This window comes from Nyctereutes procyonoides, unplaced genomic scaffold, assembly GCF_905146905.1.
Source record: "Nyctereutes procyonoides isolate TBG_1078 unplaced genomic scaffold, NYPRO_anot_genome, whole genome shotgun sequence".
Taxonomy (NCBI): domain Eukaryota; kingdom Metazoa; phylum Chordata; class Mammalia; order Carnivora; family Canidae; genus Nyctereutes; species Nyctereutes procyonoides.
The window spans coordinates 7,123,784-7,139,638 of record NW_026575126.1 but is presented as its reverse complement, the minus strand read 5'-3'; the positions used below and the strand labels follow the sequence as shown (position 1 = coordinate 7,139,638).

The window sequence follows — 15,855 nt, the reverse complement described above, 5'->3', positions numbered from 1 at the left end:
CCTGCCCTTTCAGCCTTTTGACTGACAAGTAAACAAACAAATACGCATGACTTCATACAGTAAGAAAGTCCTATGCATACAATCAACAGGGGAGCACAACGGGAAATGTCAGGAAGAATTATATTTTATCGGCATAATTAGCAGAAGGCCTGCCTGAGGCAATACATTTTAATTTGGGACACAGAAGAGGGGAAGAGATAGCCTGGAAAAAACAACAACAACAACAAAAACGCGGGGGTGGGGGCAAGTTATAGAAGGTGGGGAATGGCAGCCCAAAAGCTCTGAAGCAGAAAGGAACTGGACAGGGTCCAAGAACTGGATGGAATGAAAATGAGCAGGGGACTAAGGCATAGGAGAGGATTTCTCAAATAAGCAAAAGCAAGATCCTAAGCATTGTGAGCTGCGGGAAGGAGTTTAGATTTGGTCCCAAGTAAAATGGAAAGCCACCAAAAGATTTAGACGGGCAACTCCCATAATTATATTTACTTTTTATTTATTTTTTTGATGTCCAATTTTATTTTATTTGTCTTAATTTTTTTTACAATAAATTTATTTTTTATTGGTGTTCAATTTGCCAACATACAGAATAACACCCAGTGCTCATGCCGTCAAGTGCCCACCTCAGTGCCCGTCACCCAGTCACCCCCACCCCCCGCCCTCCTCCCCTTCCACCACCCCTAGTTCGTTTCCCAGAGTTAGGAGTCTTTATGTTCTGTCTCCCTTTCTGATATTTCCCACACATTTCTTCTCTTATATTTACTTTTTAAAGGATCACTCTAGCTGCCCAGTGGAGTTCTCCAAAGGGACAGCAATGAAAGGTAAAACAGGGAGAGCAGTCAAGAAGGCAGAGTGCCTGGCATTCCCCACCCAGTCAGAATGATGGCCTTGGGCTCAGTACAAACACCATCTCCACAAGTTAACTAATTCCACATCTGATGACCTAGTGGGTCTTTCCTAAGTGTGATCTGATTCAAATTCTTCAAAGGGAAAACAAACAAACACTCAAAAAGGTTTGTTTTGTTTTGTTTTTAAGATTTTATTTATTTAAAACACAGGCAGAGGGAGAAGCAGGCTCCCGCAGGGAGCCCAATATGGGACTGGATCTCAGGACCCCGGGATCATGACCTGAGCCATAGGCAGATGCGCAACCGCTGAGCCACCCAGGAGTCCCCAAAAACAAAAAGGTTTTTTTAATTCAGTTTCTCTCAAGTCAAAAATCAAGCCACCTTCCTTATTTACGTAAGCTCCTTTGATGTGGGTTGATTTCCTACTGGAAAGGATTTCAATAGTCCTAAGTGATTCTCTGCACTAAGAAGTAAACCATCAAAGTGGCAAAAAAACAAAACACCCAAAACAAACAAACAAAAACAATTAAAAACAGGGTGTGTGGCCACGCACAGGTCTGTTACCTACACTGACACCAGAGCCAGAGTGCCTGGGTTTCACCGGAGCCAAAAATTTTTTTGCTGATCCTAACCACTCTGTGCCTCGGTTTCCTTAGCTGGAAAATAGAGATTAAATTAGTTAATAAGTGTAGACTGCTGAAAATAGTGCCCAGGCCGTCATCTACAATAAATGTTAGCTAATAACAATAGGTCGTGGAAGAACTGGTCATTACTTTCAATGTTACATTATTGTTTATTCTGGTCTCTATGTTATTTATTTCTGATTTTTCTTTGTGATTTTCTGCCTCTACGAAATTTCAGCTGAGTTTCTTCCTTTTCTAGTTCCTTATGGTGTAATGTTAAGTTCAACTTTTTTTTCTTAATACGAGCATTTATAGCATAAATTTCACTCTAACATCTGCTTTTGCTGCATCCCATAGGTTTTGGAACATTGGCTTTCCTTTTCTTTTGTTTTGAGACATATTTTGATTTGCTGTTTGATTTCTTATTTGGCCCATTGGTTGTGCAGTAGTGTGTTGTTTGATATTTACATATTAAATATTTAATATTTACATTGTAGATTTTCCAACCTGATTTTATTGTTGATCTTTTAGTTTTGTACCACTGTAAGTTGGAAAATATATTTGGTATGATTTTAGTCTTCCTAAATTCATAATATTTGTTATGTCTCCTTTTATGTGATTTAACCAGGGGATTCTTCTGTGTATACTTGAAGAAAATGTGTTTTCTATTTTTCTTGGATGGAATGTTTCATATATAGCTTTTAGAACTGTGTATTCTGAAGTATGCTTCAAATAAAAAAAAAATGTTCCTGTTCGAAAAAAAAAAAAAAAACTTTACATGAGGGTACTTGTTTAAAATAAAGCACGTCAGGTGCCTGGGTAGCTCAGTCAGTTAAGTGTCTGACCCTCAATCTCAGCTCAGGTCTTAATCTCAGGGTGATGAGTTCAAGCTCTACATTGGGTTCTACGCTAGGCATGGAGCCTACTTAAAAAATGAAATGAAATGAAATGAAAAAATAAAATAATAAAATAAAATAAAATAAAGCATATCAGAGGGGAGGTGGGTGGGAGATGGGTGAAAGAGGTGAAAGGAATTAAGATTACACTTATCACGATGAGCACTAAGGAATGATGTTTAGAATCATTGAATTACTCTATTGTAGAACCCGAAACGAATATAACACTGTCTGTTAATTATACTGGAGCTAAAATTAAAAACTTAATCTAAAAAAAATTTTTTTCAAGTACTGGTTAGTAAAATAGTTAATAAAAATAATATGGTCACACAAATTCTCTTCTCACTAGCCACGGGGTTGGGCAAAGAAGATGACTATTGTCTAAGACTCAGAGTTTCCTCACAGGTAAAAAAGACTTGATAATAAGAGTATTTTTCTAATAGGATTATCGAATATCAAAGGGAATCGTGTGTACGCCTTACAAGACCTGTGATAAAGTTAGTACCTAATAAATGTTCATTAAAGTTATAATTCTTATTGTGAGCAAGTTGCAAATAGGTTTGTCCATGTATGACTATAGGAGCAGATTCTATTACATATTTTTTATTTTGGCCAGACTCCCAGATTCAAATCCTGCCCACACACACCCCGACCGCCTTGTGTACAACCTCGGGGAGGTTACTCAACTTCTCTAAGCCTCAATTGCTTCATCTATACGGGAATTTACTCGTATCTACCTTCTGAGCTTGAATAAATGAGACAAACGCAAAAACATAAAGGCCTCAAAATAAAAACAGTAAGTGCTCAGTAAACGTAAGCTACTGTTACAATGAGTATTATCATCCACGCACACTCAATCTCCCTTAGAAAGGAATCAAATCCTCAGCTTCTCTGGAGCACCCGGCTGGCTCAAGGGGTACAACATGCAATTTCTGGATCGTGGGGCCATGAGTTCAAGCCCCACATCGGGTGTGCAGTGTCTTAATTAATTAAATTTGTTTAAAAACAAACAAACAAATCCTCAGCTTCTGTTTCATCTCCAAGCCCTCTACCCCTCGTCTCTCACCCACTGTACTTGGGTTCTCTCGAAGTGCCTGATGATAAACTTGCTCTTCACAAGCCTCTGTTTGCTGAAGAGGGGAAAACATGTCAAATACAGACCTTTTCACCTAAACAAATCTAGAACATATAGTGAATTTCAAATTTTTCTGATATAGAAATCTAGAGTGATATAGGGGTTCAGATGTCCTTTATTTTTTTTTTTAAGATTTCATGTATTTATTCATGACAGACACACAGAGAGAGGCAGAGACACAGGCAGAGGGAGAAGCAGGCTCCGATAGGGGGACTCGATCCCAGGACCCTGGGATCACGCCCTGAGCTAAAGGCAGACGCTCAACCGCTGAGCTACTCAGGTGCCCCCAGATGTCATTTCCTTAAATAAGGGTTTATTTTGAGGGGTCAGCATGGACGAGAGCACCACAAACCTTACTCCTACCAACACGTTAGAAGCCGCGAGCAGGAATCTTGGCTCAGCGTAAGCCATCAACCAGGCTGCTGGGGTTAAACAGGATGGAAGAATTAAATAAACATTAAACCAGCTAAGGAACAAATAATTAAGTGACATAAACCAGGGTAGGAGAGAGAGAGTCTCTTCCTCCCAACTGAAGGAATGAGAGAAGAAAAAAATACAGCAGCAGGCAAGGGCGGCAGGGAAGTGCTGCTGCTGGGGAATGAATGGTCTCCTAGAAAGAGGGAGGGAAAGGACACAGGTCGAGAAGTCAGCAGTAAAAGAGCAAACACGAGTAGTTGTGAAGTCAGCCTGCAGGCGTCCAAAGGTGTGCAGGATGACACCCCTGAGCTGTCGTCACCCCCCCCCCCCGCCACCGATGGTTTTATACGGGGCGTCCAAGTGAGTCCCGTTTCCCAGGGAATTCCTAATGGAATGGCTTATGACCTGGGCCCCTGGCCGCAGAGCTCTGCGAGCCACCCCCCCCAATCTACAGTGATCCCTATAGCAACCTCTGTAATGGGGGGGGGCTGCCGAGGCTAGAAATGGGGCGGGGGACGGGGCATCAGAAAAATGAGCTGCACCCTGAGTAAAAGCACGGACATGAGTGCTAGGAGAAAGGAAGAAGCTACACCTTAGAGACTTATTTCCTTTATGCCAACATGAGCCCCTGAGAAGAGATTAAATCAGCAGTTTCCAGTGCTTTGTGTTACTTATTAAAATCCCAAACAAGGCTGTGAACCATCAAAGTGAAAAAAAAAAAAAAAAAAAAAAAAGCTATGGTCTTTGGCCGGTCTTCATTCTCCCCATTCCTAATCCTTAAATAATGACTTTTTAAATAGGAGACGGAGTAAGCCGATAATCAAGATAGGGAACTCGAGCACTAAGGCGTTACCTTTCACGACCAAAGCCAGGACGGTTTGACTACAGAAGCTGTTTCCTGCAGCTGGGGACCTGCGGGGACCTGGGGCACCTGGGGGGGCGGGGGGGCAGGAACATAAACAGGACACAAGAAAGGGTCTGACATACACTCACAGCAGGGAACCGAAGTCCTCGCTTCTAAATCAATACAAACTGATTGTGAAACTGACGTGAAGGAAACGGAGTTTCCAGAAACACCTGCGGAGTGCCAGCCGGCGGGGGGTCATTTCACCCCCAGCCCCGCGCTGTCGACAGGGAGCCCCACGCCTGTCCATATTCACGGTGGCCTGAGCCCCGCGGCATCAGCAAACATGGGGTTGAAAGAGAACGATGAGGGGAGAAACCAGATTTACTACAAGGCCCAAAGGGCTTATGGGAGTGCACCCGACTTAGATCCCTAAACCAACTTGTCGGTTCCGGGGGGGGGGGGGGGGTTGGGGGGGCACCGCCTGTGTGCTCGGCCTTCCAGAACCCAACAACTACTCGTTGACCTAGTATGTCAGGACTGTGGCCTGACACGCAGATTCTCGAGCTCTGACCCGGACCTACACCGTCAGGCCCCCGGGCCCGGGGCCCCGCTCTTCCAGGCTGCCGCGAGAACTTCAGTGTGGCGCAGGGGCTGGCACCCTCTCTCTGTAAAGAGACAGCAAATTTTGGAAGGCTTTGCAGTCCAAATGTCAGCTTCTCAACTCTGCTACTGGAGCATGAAAGCAGACCGAGACTGGGAAACAAATAAGCACGGCTGTGTGCCAGGAGAGCTCCTGGTGGACACTGATACCTGAATGTCCCACATTTTCACACGTCATGAAATCTTATGATTTTTTATTTTTTTTTATTCAACCATTAAAACCGCAAAACCCATCCTTCACCAGAGGCTATGCTGAGCTACGCACACAGGGGACAGGGGATGGGGCCCAAGGCCTAGGTAGTGTGAGGCCCCTGGCCTGGCCCTCTTGGCATCAGCACAACCGTTAAGCAGTAGGAACCGGAGTCCCCTCGGCAGCCCAACAAGAGTAAATAATGATGCCCATCCTGAAATCTCATGGGATCACAAATCGCTGTAACATATCCGGCAGGCCGTTGCCAGAAAGAAGGCACGAGGCAACCGGCAGCCACTGTCAGGAGTATAACGAAGTGTTCATGTCCTGATCCAGGAAAACTAGGTGGAGAGGGGCAGGTATGTGAGGCAGAGGCATAGACAAAACAGAGCTGCAAAACAAAACAAAACAAAAACAAAAACAAAACAGAGCTGAAAAAACCAAAAACAAAAACAAAAAACAAAACAGAGCTGCAGGTTTCCAAGCTGATTTGCTCCAAGCGCCACTGGACATGCAGCTATTGGCATTTTGCTGTATTTACAGACCAGCAGGGGAAACAAGCCAATTGTACCAAGGAACTCCAATCACCTTACTGTCTTGACTTAGAAGAAGACGTGGTTTTTTCTGGATGTCTGCGCTGCTGCCACGTGTGGGCTGCCCTGCTGGAGCAGAGGGATGGCTCACATAGAGGTGTACACAGCCAGTTTCCACCCACAGAGCCCACGGGGGTTCACACTACCACGCGGAGACCGAAGCAGCCCTCCCCGGGAGAGTGCACAGCTGTTCGACATCTAGGGGGCCAATCGGCACAGGATGTGGAAAACCCGAAAACGCCATTGCAGCAGAAATTCCAAGGGCTCAGTAAAGGCTCCAGTGTGTCCCTAGGTTCCACGTTCATTACCTGCTCACCATTTGCCTTCCTTGGGCTGCCAGTGGCCTGAGCAACAGGAGTGTCCTCCCTCCGGCTCCCCACGCCCTCCCATGGCCCCCATCGGCTAGTGGTCCCTTCGATGGTGAGGATGAAGATGGAAACAACTATGCTTTCCAGGACAGTCGCCACTCCCCACACTCGGCTGTCCAGGCTTGAAGGGTGGCTGGTGTGATGGAGGAGCCACATTTTTCATTTCATTTCATTTCATTTTATTGACGTTTAAAACTAATGAGCTTTTGAGCATCTCTGAGAGCAACCTGAACATGTGAATCTAGTTTTTGACCGTATGTTTCATAAAACCCAAATTTCTGATGAAAAGTCAACATCCGAATTGAGATACGCTGTCATGGCAAAATGTATGCCAGACTTTGAAGACTCAAGGAAAGGAAACATCAATGACTCATCAATAATTTTTATATTGATTACATGTTGAAATGAAAATGGGTTACACAGAGTGATATTGGATATATTGCCTTAAATAGAGTAAGTTTTTAAAGTCAGTGCTGCCTGTCTCCTTTCACTTTTTTTTTTTTTTTTTTTTTTTAACGAGGCTCCTAGAAAATGTAAACTCGTGGAAGGGAGCTGCATTATATCTCTACTGGACAGCACTGCAGTAAATAAACATCCTACTGTCAGGACACATACTCATCACAAAGCTGGAATCAGACTCCGCGTTGGCGGGGCTCTCACCTCTGCACCCCAAATCCTCTTACCACCCACATCCTTGAGAACAGCCCCGCTTTCCCAGTTTCCCTGATTGAGAGGGCAAGACCTTCCCAGAGAGACCTCTACCCCTCTTTCTTTAGAGTCCAGTCTACTGGCAGGGCCAGGAACACCAAGCGACAGTGCCAGGAATGATGGCGCTGCTCTCTGCAAGTGGGTACTCACTTGTCCCAAGGAGGGGGGGGTCCTTGCTCGTTCTAGTCCTTGAAACCTAGGATGAGCTCCAGGTGCACATTTTATTCCCACACCATGACTCATTTCCAATGCAGGACGTACGCATTTTACTTCTAACTCCCTTGTGATCGTGATTTTTTTTAATCTATTTATTTTTTACTTATTTATTCGAGAGAGAAGAGAGAGAGAAGGAGCAAGGGGAGGGGCAGAGGGAGGGGGAGAGGCAGGCTCCCAGCTGAGCAGGGATTCCCCCAACGTGGGGCTCGACCCCGGGACTCGGAGATCATGACCCGAGCCGAAGGCAGACGCCCCACCGACTGAGCCACCCAGGCGCCCCGTGCTCGTGACCTTCTCAGGCCAAGATGCAAACAAACGAAAGCAGTTTTTATTTTGGAGTCTGGTAAAGGCACAGCTAATAAATACACTAAACCACAAAACAGCCTCTGAAATTAGAGAGACGTGCCTTCCAAGAGGGATCTTATGGGCAAGAATTTTCAAAGCGGAGTAAATGTGAAGGTACAACTGATTGACTGAACGTGGCTGTATGTTATTATTTGTACAGTTACATTTCCCACGTGCACGCAGGCACGTACAGGCCTCTTTCTACACAAAGACTAGAATGACTCAAGTACAGGGGCTCCCCTCTTTCCTGGCCCCTGAGCCACCTCTTTGGGCGTTAACTTCCCCCACGCTCCCAAGTACCAGATGTTGGAGCCCCCACCCCTCCACATCACACAGGAAATGAGAAGAGGCCTGGAGACGATGGGGGAAGGGGCCCGGGGCCTGTCTGAGACCGTTACCTACCCCGAGGCTCCTGTTTATTGAGTCTCTGGATACCCTTGGCCAAGGTCTCTGATGGGGCCACTTTAAATCAGTTTAAAATCAGAACCGGGGCCTACTCTTAGTCCTCCAGCAGAAGGGAAAGAAAACAATAGTGAAAAGGCACAGATAATCCCTTCACCTCACTCGAGCCATTTCCTAGAACCACCTTCCTGCCGACAAACCTTGACACAGCTGTTAACAAGGGGGAGAATTAAACAATTTGGGGTTTAGCTCCTCTCCCTTCCCTGGCTCCGGTGGAGGTGCTAATTGGCAGTAAAATGCATAAAAGGTGGACATCAGAATGGCCGGGGACGGACAGGATCTGGATAATCCATAAACCGAATAATGAGCCTTTTAATAACCAGGAGCTAGCTGCAGCTTTCTGTAATGGGATCCTGGTAGCACTTGTAAATCTACTCTCTCCAATTAGAAAAATGCCTTCCTCCACTTTTCCCAGAAGCCAGGAAACAGAAAAGAACTCCTCCAACTCCCAGCCCTCAGGCACAAGCGTGTGTTAAATTTTCACAAACAGACAGAAATGGTCCTCCTGGGGAGGAGGTTTCATCGTTTTCCCCAGCCAGGCACTGGAAAGCTTACGAGGCTCTCTCTGCTTTCCTCACATCGAAACCCTTCCATAAAGCCCACCAGCTCCCAAGACAGGTTTCCTCGACTCAAGCTGTTATCGAACTATTAATAATACTAATAACAGTTTTGCCATATGTGCGGCGCAGTCTGCGGTGAGCAGGGCCCGTGCAGGCGTGACCTGTTTGGGCCGCCAACACCGCCCCAGAGGGGAGGCAGGCTGGGGAGTCCGGAGTCCTACGATTTGTGGGTCTCTAAGAAAATGAATGCAGGCGGCGTCCGGGGGGGGCTCAGCGGTTGAGTGTCTGCCATGGGCCCAGGGCGTGACCCTGGGGTCACGGGATCGAGTCCCGCATGGGGCTCCTTGCATGGGGCCTGCTTCTCCCTCGGCCTGTGTCTCTGCCTCTCTCTCTGTGTCTATCATGAATAAATAAATAAAATCTTTAAAAAAAAAAAAGAAAAGAAAGAAAATAAATGTAAAATTATAAATGCAAAAACCCAGGCCTCCTCCCAGAGCCCCGGAGGCCCTGAAGCCTGGCCAAGGCCAAATCCGAGTCTGCGGGAGCCCGCTGCTTCACTGCCAACCCCAAAGGGGCCCGTGGCTTCCTGGGGCTACCGGCTACAAGGGCCCTCGGGTGCGGGAGGCACAATCAGGACTTTCTTCCCTCCCGAGGGGCGGCCCCTCTTCTTCCCCCAGGGCCTGGGTCACAAAGGAAACTCCGGAGAAGGAGCGGATCGGAACAGCCGGCTCAGCGCGGCCCGAGCAGGCGGGTGCTGGGCAGCTGTCTAGACGGAACCGCCTGGGTAGAAGTGGGTGAAGCGGCCACACAGTCCCCACCCACATGTCCTCAACCGGGCCCCAAGGCCAAGGACCCTGCGGGCAGACCCCGAGCCAGGCGGCTTCCCTCCTGCGGGCCTCGGCCAGGCCCAGGTGCCGGCGTCTGCAGCCCGGGGCTGCTCGTGCCCTCCAGGCCCCCGGGCCAGGTCCCCGCCAGCCGGGACGGCGTGGGCCCCCCAGCCCCGGGCTCGGATTCGGGGCGGCGAGGCCACTGTCTTGCTCTCCGGGTCTCTTCGCTTGGGCTCGGGCTCTGTCCCAGCTGGGCGCCCGCTCCCTCCGGCCGGGCCTGCGGGGTCCAGGCGGGCTCCCGGTTGCACAGGAGCCACAGGACCAGGGGTTCGAGGCCCACACAGGGGGCGGGGGCAGGCCGGCCGGGGCTGGACCCCTGGCTGCACGCTGGGCTAGGGTGAGCCCCGCTGGTGGCCACCCGCACCTCCCGGCGGCTGCAGTGGGCCCGGCGCCAGCAAGCAGCAGATGCCCCGCTCGCTGCAGGCCCCTGCCCCTGCCCCCAGGCTCCTGCCCTGCTCCTGCCCTGCCCCAGGCTCCCTGCCCTCTGCCCCCAGGCCTCCTACCCCCTGCCCCTGTCCCTGCTCCCTGCCCCCTGCCCCTTGCCCCCAGGCCCCCTGCTCCCTGCGCCCTGCCCCTGCCCTCTGCCCCCAGGCCTCCTACCCCCTGCCCCTGCCCCTGCTCCCTGCCCCTTGCCCCCAGGCCCCCTGCTCCCTGCCCCTGCCCCCTGCGAGCTCAGAGGCCAGCAGAAGAGTCGGGACTGGGCAGGACCGGGTACCGCCCGCCGCTCCGAGAGGGGAACTCGGCCACGGAGAAGCCCGCGGAGCCCGGCAGGCTGGGCCTCGAGCTGCAGGACTTGTCGGTGGAGGGAAAGTGACAGGGAGAGCACTTCCTGCAGAGGAAACAGCACGCCAGCAGCTAATCGCCCCGGATTATCCCGGACTCGCTGTATTTCAGGGTCTGTTCTACGGGTGAGCTCATTTATTCCTCTTAACTTCAAGAAGCGGGCACTGTCTTGTTCCAGTTCCACAGCGGAGGAAATGGGGGCCGAGGGACCTCACTGCAGAAGCAGGGGGGTCTGAGGTCAGAGCCAAGGCCGGTAATCCCTAGCTGTACCGCATAGACACGGAGCCGTGAGGAAGGGCCACGTCTACAACCGTGGGATGAGTGTAGGTAAGTGTGTGGGGAACGGAGCAGCGGGTGGGCGGGGGCAAGAGGGTGAAGGAACCCGAAGGCCAAGCTAAACAGCTGGGTTCCTCCCCCAGGGCCTGGGGACCCAAAGCAAGCATTCCAGCCCAGCCCGTCAAGGGCTTGATCAGTCCCACACTTGAGCCTAATCCCATGAGGATATGGAAGATGGGCAAGCGTCGGGGGAGGCTGAAGTGAAAGGAGGCTATTCCAGAAGACGGAGCCAATACTAGGCTCTGAGCAGGGCAGACAAAGAACAGAGAGTCATGGGTGGATTTGAGAGATTCTTCTAGATATAACTGATGCAATATGGTGAAAAATTAGGTCCGGGGCAGGAGCAGAAGGAAAATAAATGGGAAGACACCAAGTTCATAACTTGATATTACCAGTCATCCAATTTCCCATCAATCTAAGAAAATATTATACGAGGACGGGTGGTGGGGAGTGAAGAAAGCGGTGGCTTTAGCCATGCACCTAAATGCATCGTGTTACTGTCTGCTTCGTGCTCGCAGGTCTCCTCACCCTGGCAAAGCCGTGATCTTCGCTAAGGCAGAAAGGACTCGTAAGTGTCTTGTGTCTACACCTGCACTCAGGGACCCCTTTTGCCACCGGATACAAAGAAAATTGAATACAATTCATCAGCTATTGCTAAATACCCCAAGGGTACCAGATACCGGGCTCAAGAACATATTTGGCAACTAAAGGTAGAAACCATACAAGAACACATAAATAAGCTTATTACATAAAAAATTCACGTATCTATAACGTACAGGAGAAGAAAACCAAATGACTAATATAGATTTAAAAGTTTTGCTTCACTAGTGATCAAATAAATACAAGTGAGAGGTCTTCTTGTCTATCAAACTTTCCAACACTTTTAAAACACTCCTTGGAAAGACGGAGTCGTCGTGTTAACGACCCCACAAGAGCACGGCGGCCCAGGAAGTGCAGCCTAAAGGAACCGGAGACTTGGACTTGTTTTCACTCAACTATGACTAGCCTACCCTTTGTAACCTGCAGATGTCCTCCCTGAACCCCAAAGTAGCCCACTGAGGAATGCACGATCATCCCCATCTCAGAAACCGGAGCAGTGGAATCCAGAAACTTGCCTGGGGTTACACAATCAGTAGGTGGTGCAGCCATAATTAAGCCCCACATCTTTCTGGCTTCAAAGGCCATGCAAAGTGGACTGAACGTATGCTTCACAATTAAATAATTATTGAGGTAGTAACCATCATTCTGTTAGGAGAGCGAGCTCTGTGCACGGGCGGAATGGGCTCCCCATACCCAGCACGGCGAGGGGACAGTTCTGTGTGCTGCCAAGACCACCCCCGGCTGCCACGGCAGGGGCCTCTCCCCTCAGCGACTCAGGGACCCCCACCCTCAGGGTCACTCCTGCGTAGGCAATCAGGATATTTCAATCAACCTCCATCTCAGTTTTCTCACACGTAAAAATGGATAATAAAATCTACCCCAAAAACCTGTGAAGTGAGTGTCACCCACAGAGCAAAGTTGACACGGCCTCAAAAGTCATGCCTCAAGAACACACGCTCCGTGACAGTAAACCCAACACAGGCTTCAAAACCCAGCTGGAATATAGTAGGGGGAAAGCGGGTCCTGACTAATCAGTAGGCGGTTCCGTTGCTGTGTCCCTCCACACCGTGTTAGGCCTTCCACGGATCTATGGGACTCCTCACGTGGCACCAAACACAGTCATTTACTTTTCTATCCCCTTTACTGTACCGCAAGCTACTTGGGAACCAGGTCAATGGTTCACACATGTTGTGAGGCCAACACCAAGCCCAGAGCTGGCCTGTGGCAGAAAATGTTTTGTTTAAAAAAAAAAAAAAAAAAGAAGAAGAAGAAGAGAAAAGTCCATCATTTTACCTTCATAAAACCCCGTCAGATAATTACTATAATCATCTGCATTCTAAAAGGAGCAAGTTGCAGTGACCGCCTAAAATCGTGCACAGGAGGTCAGGCTTGCACTGGATCCAGGCCTCCGGACTCTCCGCTCCACCACGTACCGTCTTTCAAAGACAAGAAGTTGGAAAAGGCCTACCAGGGGCCATGGAGACCATCGCCGCACAAAGCTACTTTGTTTCTCAAACGTGGTGGGATTCTGAATGGTATTAGGACATCTTAGAAAAGGTCATCTGGGAAAGTACAGAGAACAGCATTAAAGTATAAGAAAGGCCGGCAGATCTGGGTTTAGACCCATAACCCTGTTGCCTTGGGCAAATCTCTTAAACTGAGGCGCCTCAGCTTCCACATCCGTAAAATGGGGTTTTAAACAGTGTCGCTCACCTTGCAGGGTCTGGTGTAAGGATGAGAGTTGTACCATATGAAACAGGCAGAGGGTATGTTAAGGACTCATTAACATGTAGTTATCACTACGTGTCAGAAAAAAAAAGTGGCACATATTAGTACCTGTGCCACAGGTAGTTTTCATACCCAGTCTTACTTTATCCCCTGCAGAGCTGATTACTTCGATCCTACGTTGAGGAAGCTGTGACTCAAGGGCATTTAAGTAACTTGTCCAAGGCCACACAGGTGGCAACAGGCACAACCTGCATTCAGACCAATGTCCCTCTTGAGCCCAAACCTCCCTGTAGCCTACCTGTCTGCATCCCAGATGAATTGCAGTGGAGGAAGAGAAGGAGGACTCAGATGTGCCCCCAGAGGTCTGAGGTCAATGGGAGGTACTTGAAAAGACAGTCTGGCTCAGACTCACCACGTAGCTTGGGGTGTGAGTTAAAAATGTTTGGGACATGTGCAAGATGAGGCAGGAAGGCACCAAAAGAAGAAGATGGCCAGTGATAAATGTCATGCTCCTCAATTTCCCTTCCAGCAGATAATATAATAGTAAAGAGTGACTCATACTCTTATTTCAGCTCCTGTGTTCAGAGTCTCCAAGTTAAAAATCCCATATTGTAACGCCGATGTATTACGCACTTCCTCTTGATCTTGCTACCATTTGTTATGTCCCAGAAAATGTTCCAAAACCAAAGAGAGGAAGTTCAGAAAAGTCACAGGAAATACCTGACCCTCTTTATTCTACGAAAAAAAAGACAGAAAACAAAACAAAACAACCCACTACTAGGTTAGTGTATCATTAACACCAAGGCACCTTATAAGGTGACTCAGGTAACCAGTTTAACAGTAGATGGCTTCGAACCATCGTACCCAGAAACAGATGCAATTTCACAATGAACAACAACAAAAAGTCCTTTTCTGGTGTTCTGCCTGTCACACACAGCTCTCCCAACCTTGGAACAAATAGGCCTTTGCATTCTCTCTCTAGTCAAGGCCCAGGGAACCTCCCGCCGCCAATGTTCATGATTCAGGGGGGTCAGGAGCCAGGTCAGGCGCGAGGAGAAATAGTAGGGAGAAAACATGAAAACGAAAAACAAATAAAACACCTCTCCCCTGTGGCCTGCAAAGTTCTCCAGTGAGGCATGGACACCAAGTCCTCCCACCTGACACCCCGAAGCTGCAAAGCCAGACCGATGCTGGGGTCCAGGCTGGGGACCCAACCTTGGAGAGAGGAAGCTCCACAAAAGGAGAGGTGGTTTGGGGGGCGGGGGGGGGGCTCTGATATGGAGCGAAATCGCTGGGTCTGTTCAAATCTGTGAGCTGAAGGGGGGTGGGAGAGTCTCTCCTACTGAAAACATCCTTCTGTGAACTTTTCCAAAGTGCAGCTAATGGCACAGAAAGCCAGCAGATCTCAGAAGAAAAAAAAAAAAGAAGAAGAAGAAGAACACGCATTCCTAAGGGACTACCTGTAAACGCAGAAGTTTGTGTGCTCAGGAGCTCGCATGCTCACGAGAAGCCCCCGTGCCCCGTCGCCCCCCCTTCGGAGCGCTGCCCCCCTTGCAGGAGCCCGGGCCCGGGCCCCTGTGCATCCTCCGTGGCCCCCGAAAGGCCTCAGGCAGCCGAGCGGGGCCCGCGGGAGCACCCCCCGCCGTCCCCATTACTCGGCGCCCAGCCCTGCTCGCCCCCGGAGCCAGCGGGCTGCAGCTCCTCCAGGGCAGGCGCGGTGGGCAGCAATGGTGGGCAGGGCAGCCGAGCCCGCGGCACCGTGGGGGCTCTCCCTCCGTGTGCATGTGCCAGAGGAACAAAAAAGAAAAACCAGCGCCGGGAAACGGCGACGGAGATGAGGATGCGGGGGACCGCGGCGGACTCCTCGCCTCCCAGCAGCAAGGGGCTGGCCAACCACGCGTCCGAGCCACCCATCCCAGCCGTTACCTTCAGGATGCAGGCCATGGCGCTCCGCCGGCCCTTCTGCCCCCGAGCGGCGGGCGCGCCCGGGTCAGGGGCCGTCCCGGCGACAGGCCGGAGGCTGGTACCGCGGCGGGACCGCTCCAGCCCGCATTCCCGCAGACCCGGACCAGGGGACCGCGGCGCGAGCTGCGCGGGCACAGGCCCCGCCCCCGGCCCCGCCCCCGGCAGAGGCCACGCCCCGGGCCCGCCCCCGGCCGCGGCCACTGGCTGGAGCCCAGGCCCGCCCCCGGCGGAGGCCCCGCCCCTGCCCCGCCCCCGGCCGCGGCCACTGGCTGGAGCCCAGGCCCGCCCCCAAGAGAGACCCGCCCCGCCCCCGCCCCCGGCCGCGGCTACTGGCTGGAGCCCCCCGGAGAGGCCCCGCCCCCAGGATAGGCCCCGCCCCCGAGCGCGGCTACTGGCTGGAGGCCCCGAAGCCCCGCCCCCAGGTTACGTGCAGCCCGGGTCTCCCGCGGCTGCCCCGGGGATGCTCGCTGCTTTTCCTTTGCCCTCCCCCTCCCCGCTCCCTCCCTCCCTCCCCTCCCTCTCCCTCCCTCTCTCTCTCTCTCTCTCTCTCTCTCTCTCTCTCTCTCTCTCTCTCTCTCTCTCCTCTCTCTCTCTCTCTCTCTCTCTCTCTCTCCTCTCTCTCTCCTCTCTCTCTCTCTCTCTCTCTCTCTCTCTCCTCTCTCTCTCTCTCTCTCTCTCTCTCTCCTCTCTC

General features: G+C 50.6%; 1 protein-coding gene across 5 annotated transcripts in view; it reads right to left on the bottom strand.

Moving 5' to 3' along the window:
- Nucleotides 1-15,253, bottom strand: part of ST6GALNAC3 (ST6 N-acetylgalactosaminide alpha-2,6-sialyltransferase 3) — a 509,644-nt gene extending 494,391 nt beyond the window's left edge. For all 5 annotated transcript variants that reach the window (XM_055341433.1, XM_055341430.1, XM_055341432.1 and 2 more), the window contains exon 1: nt 15,126-15,253. Coding sequence is in view for 4 of the 5 variants with exons in the window: in XM_055341430.1 (XP_055197405.1) it covers nt 15,126-15,143 (18 nt within the window). In the remaining variant the exon portion in view is untranslated. The remainder of the gene's footprint in view (nt 1-15,125) is intronic.
- Nucleotides 15,254-15,855: the final 602 nt, after the last annotated feature.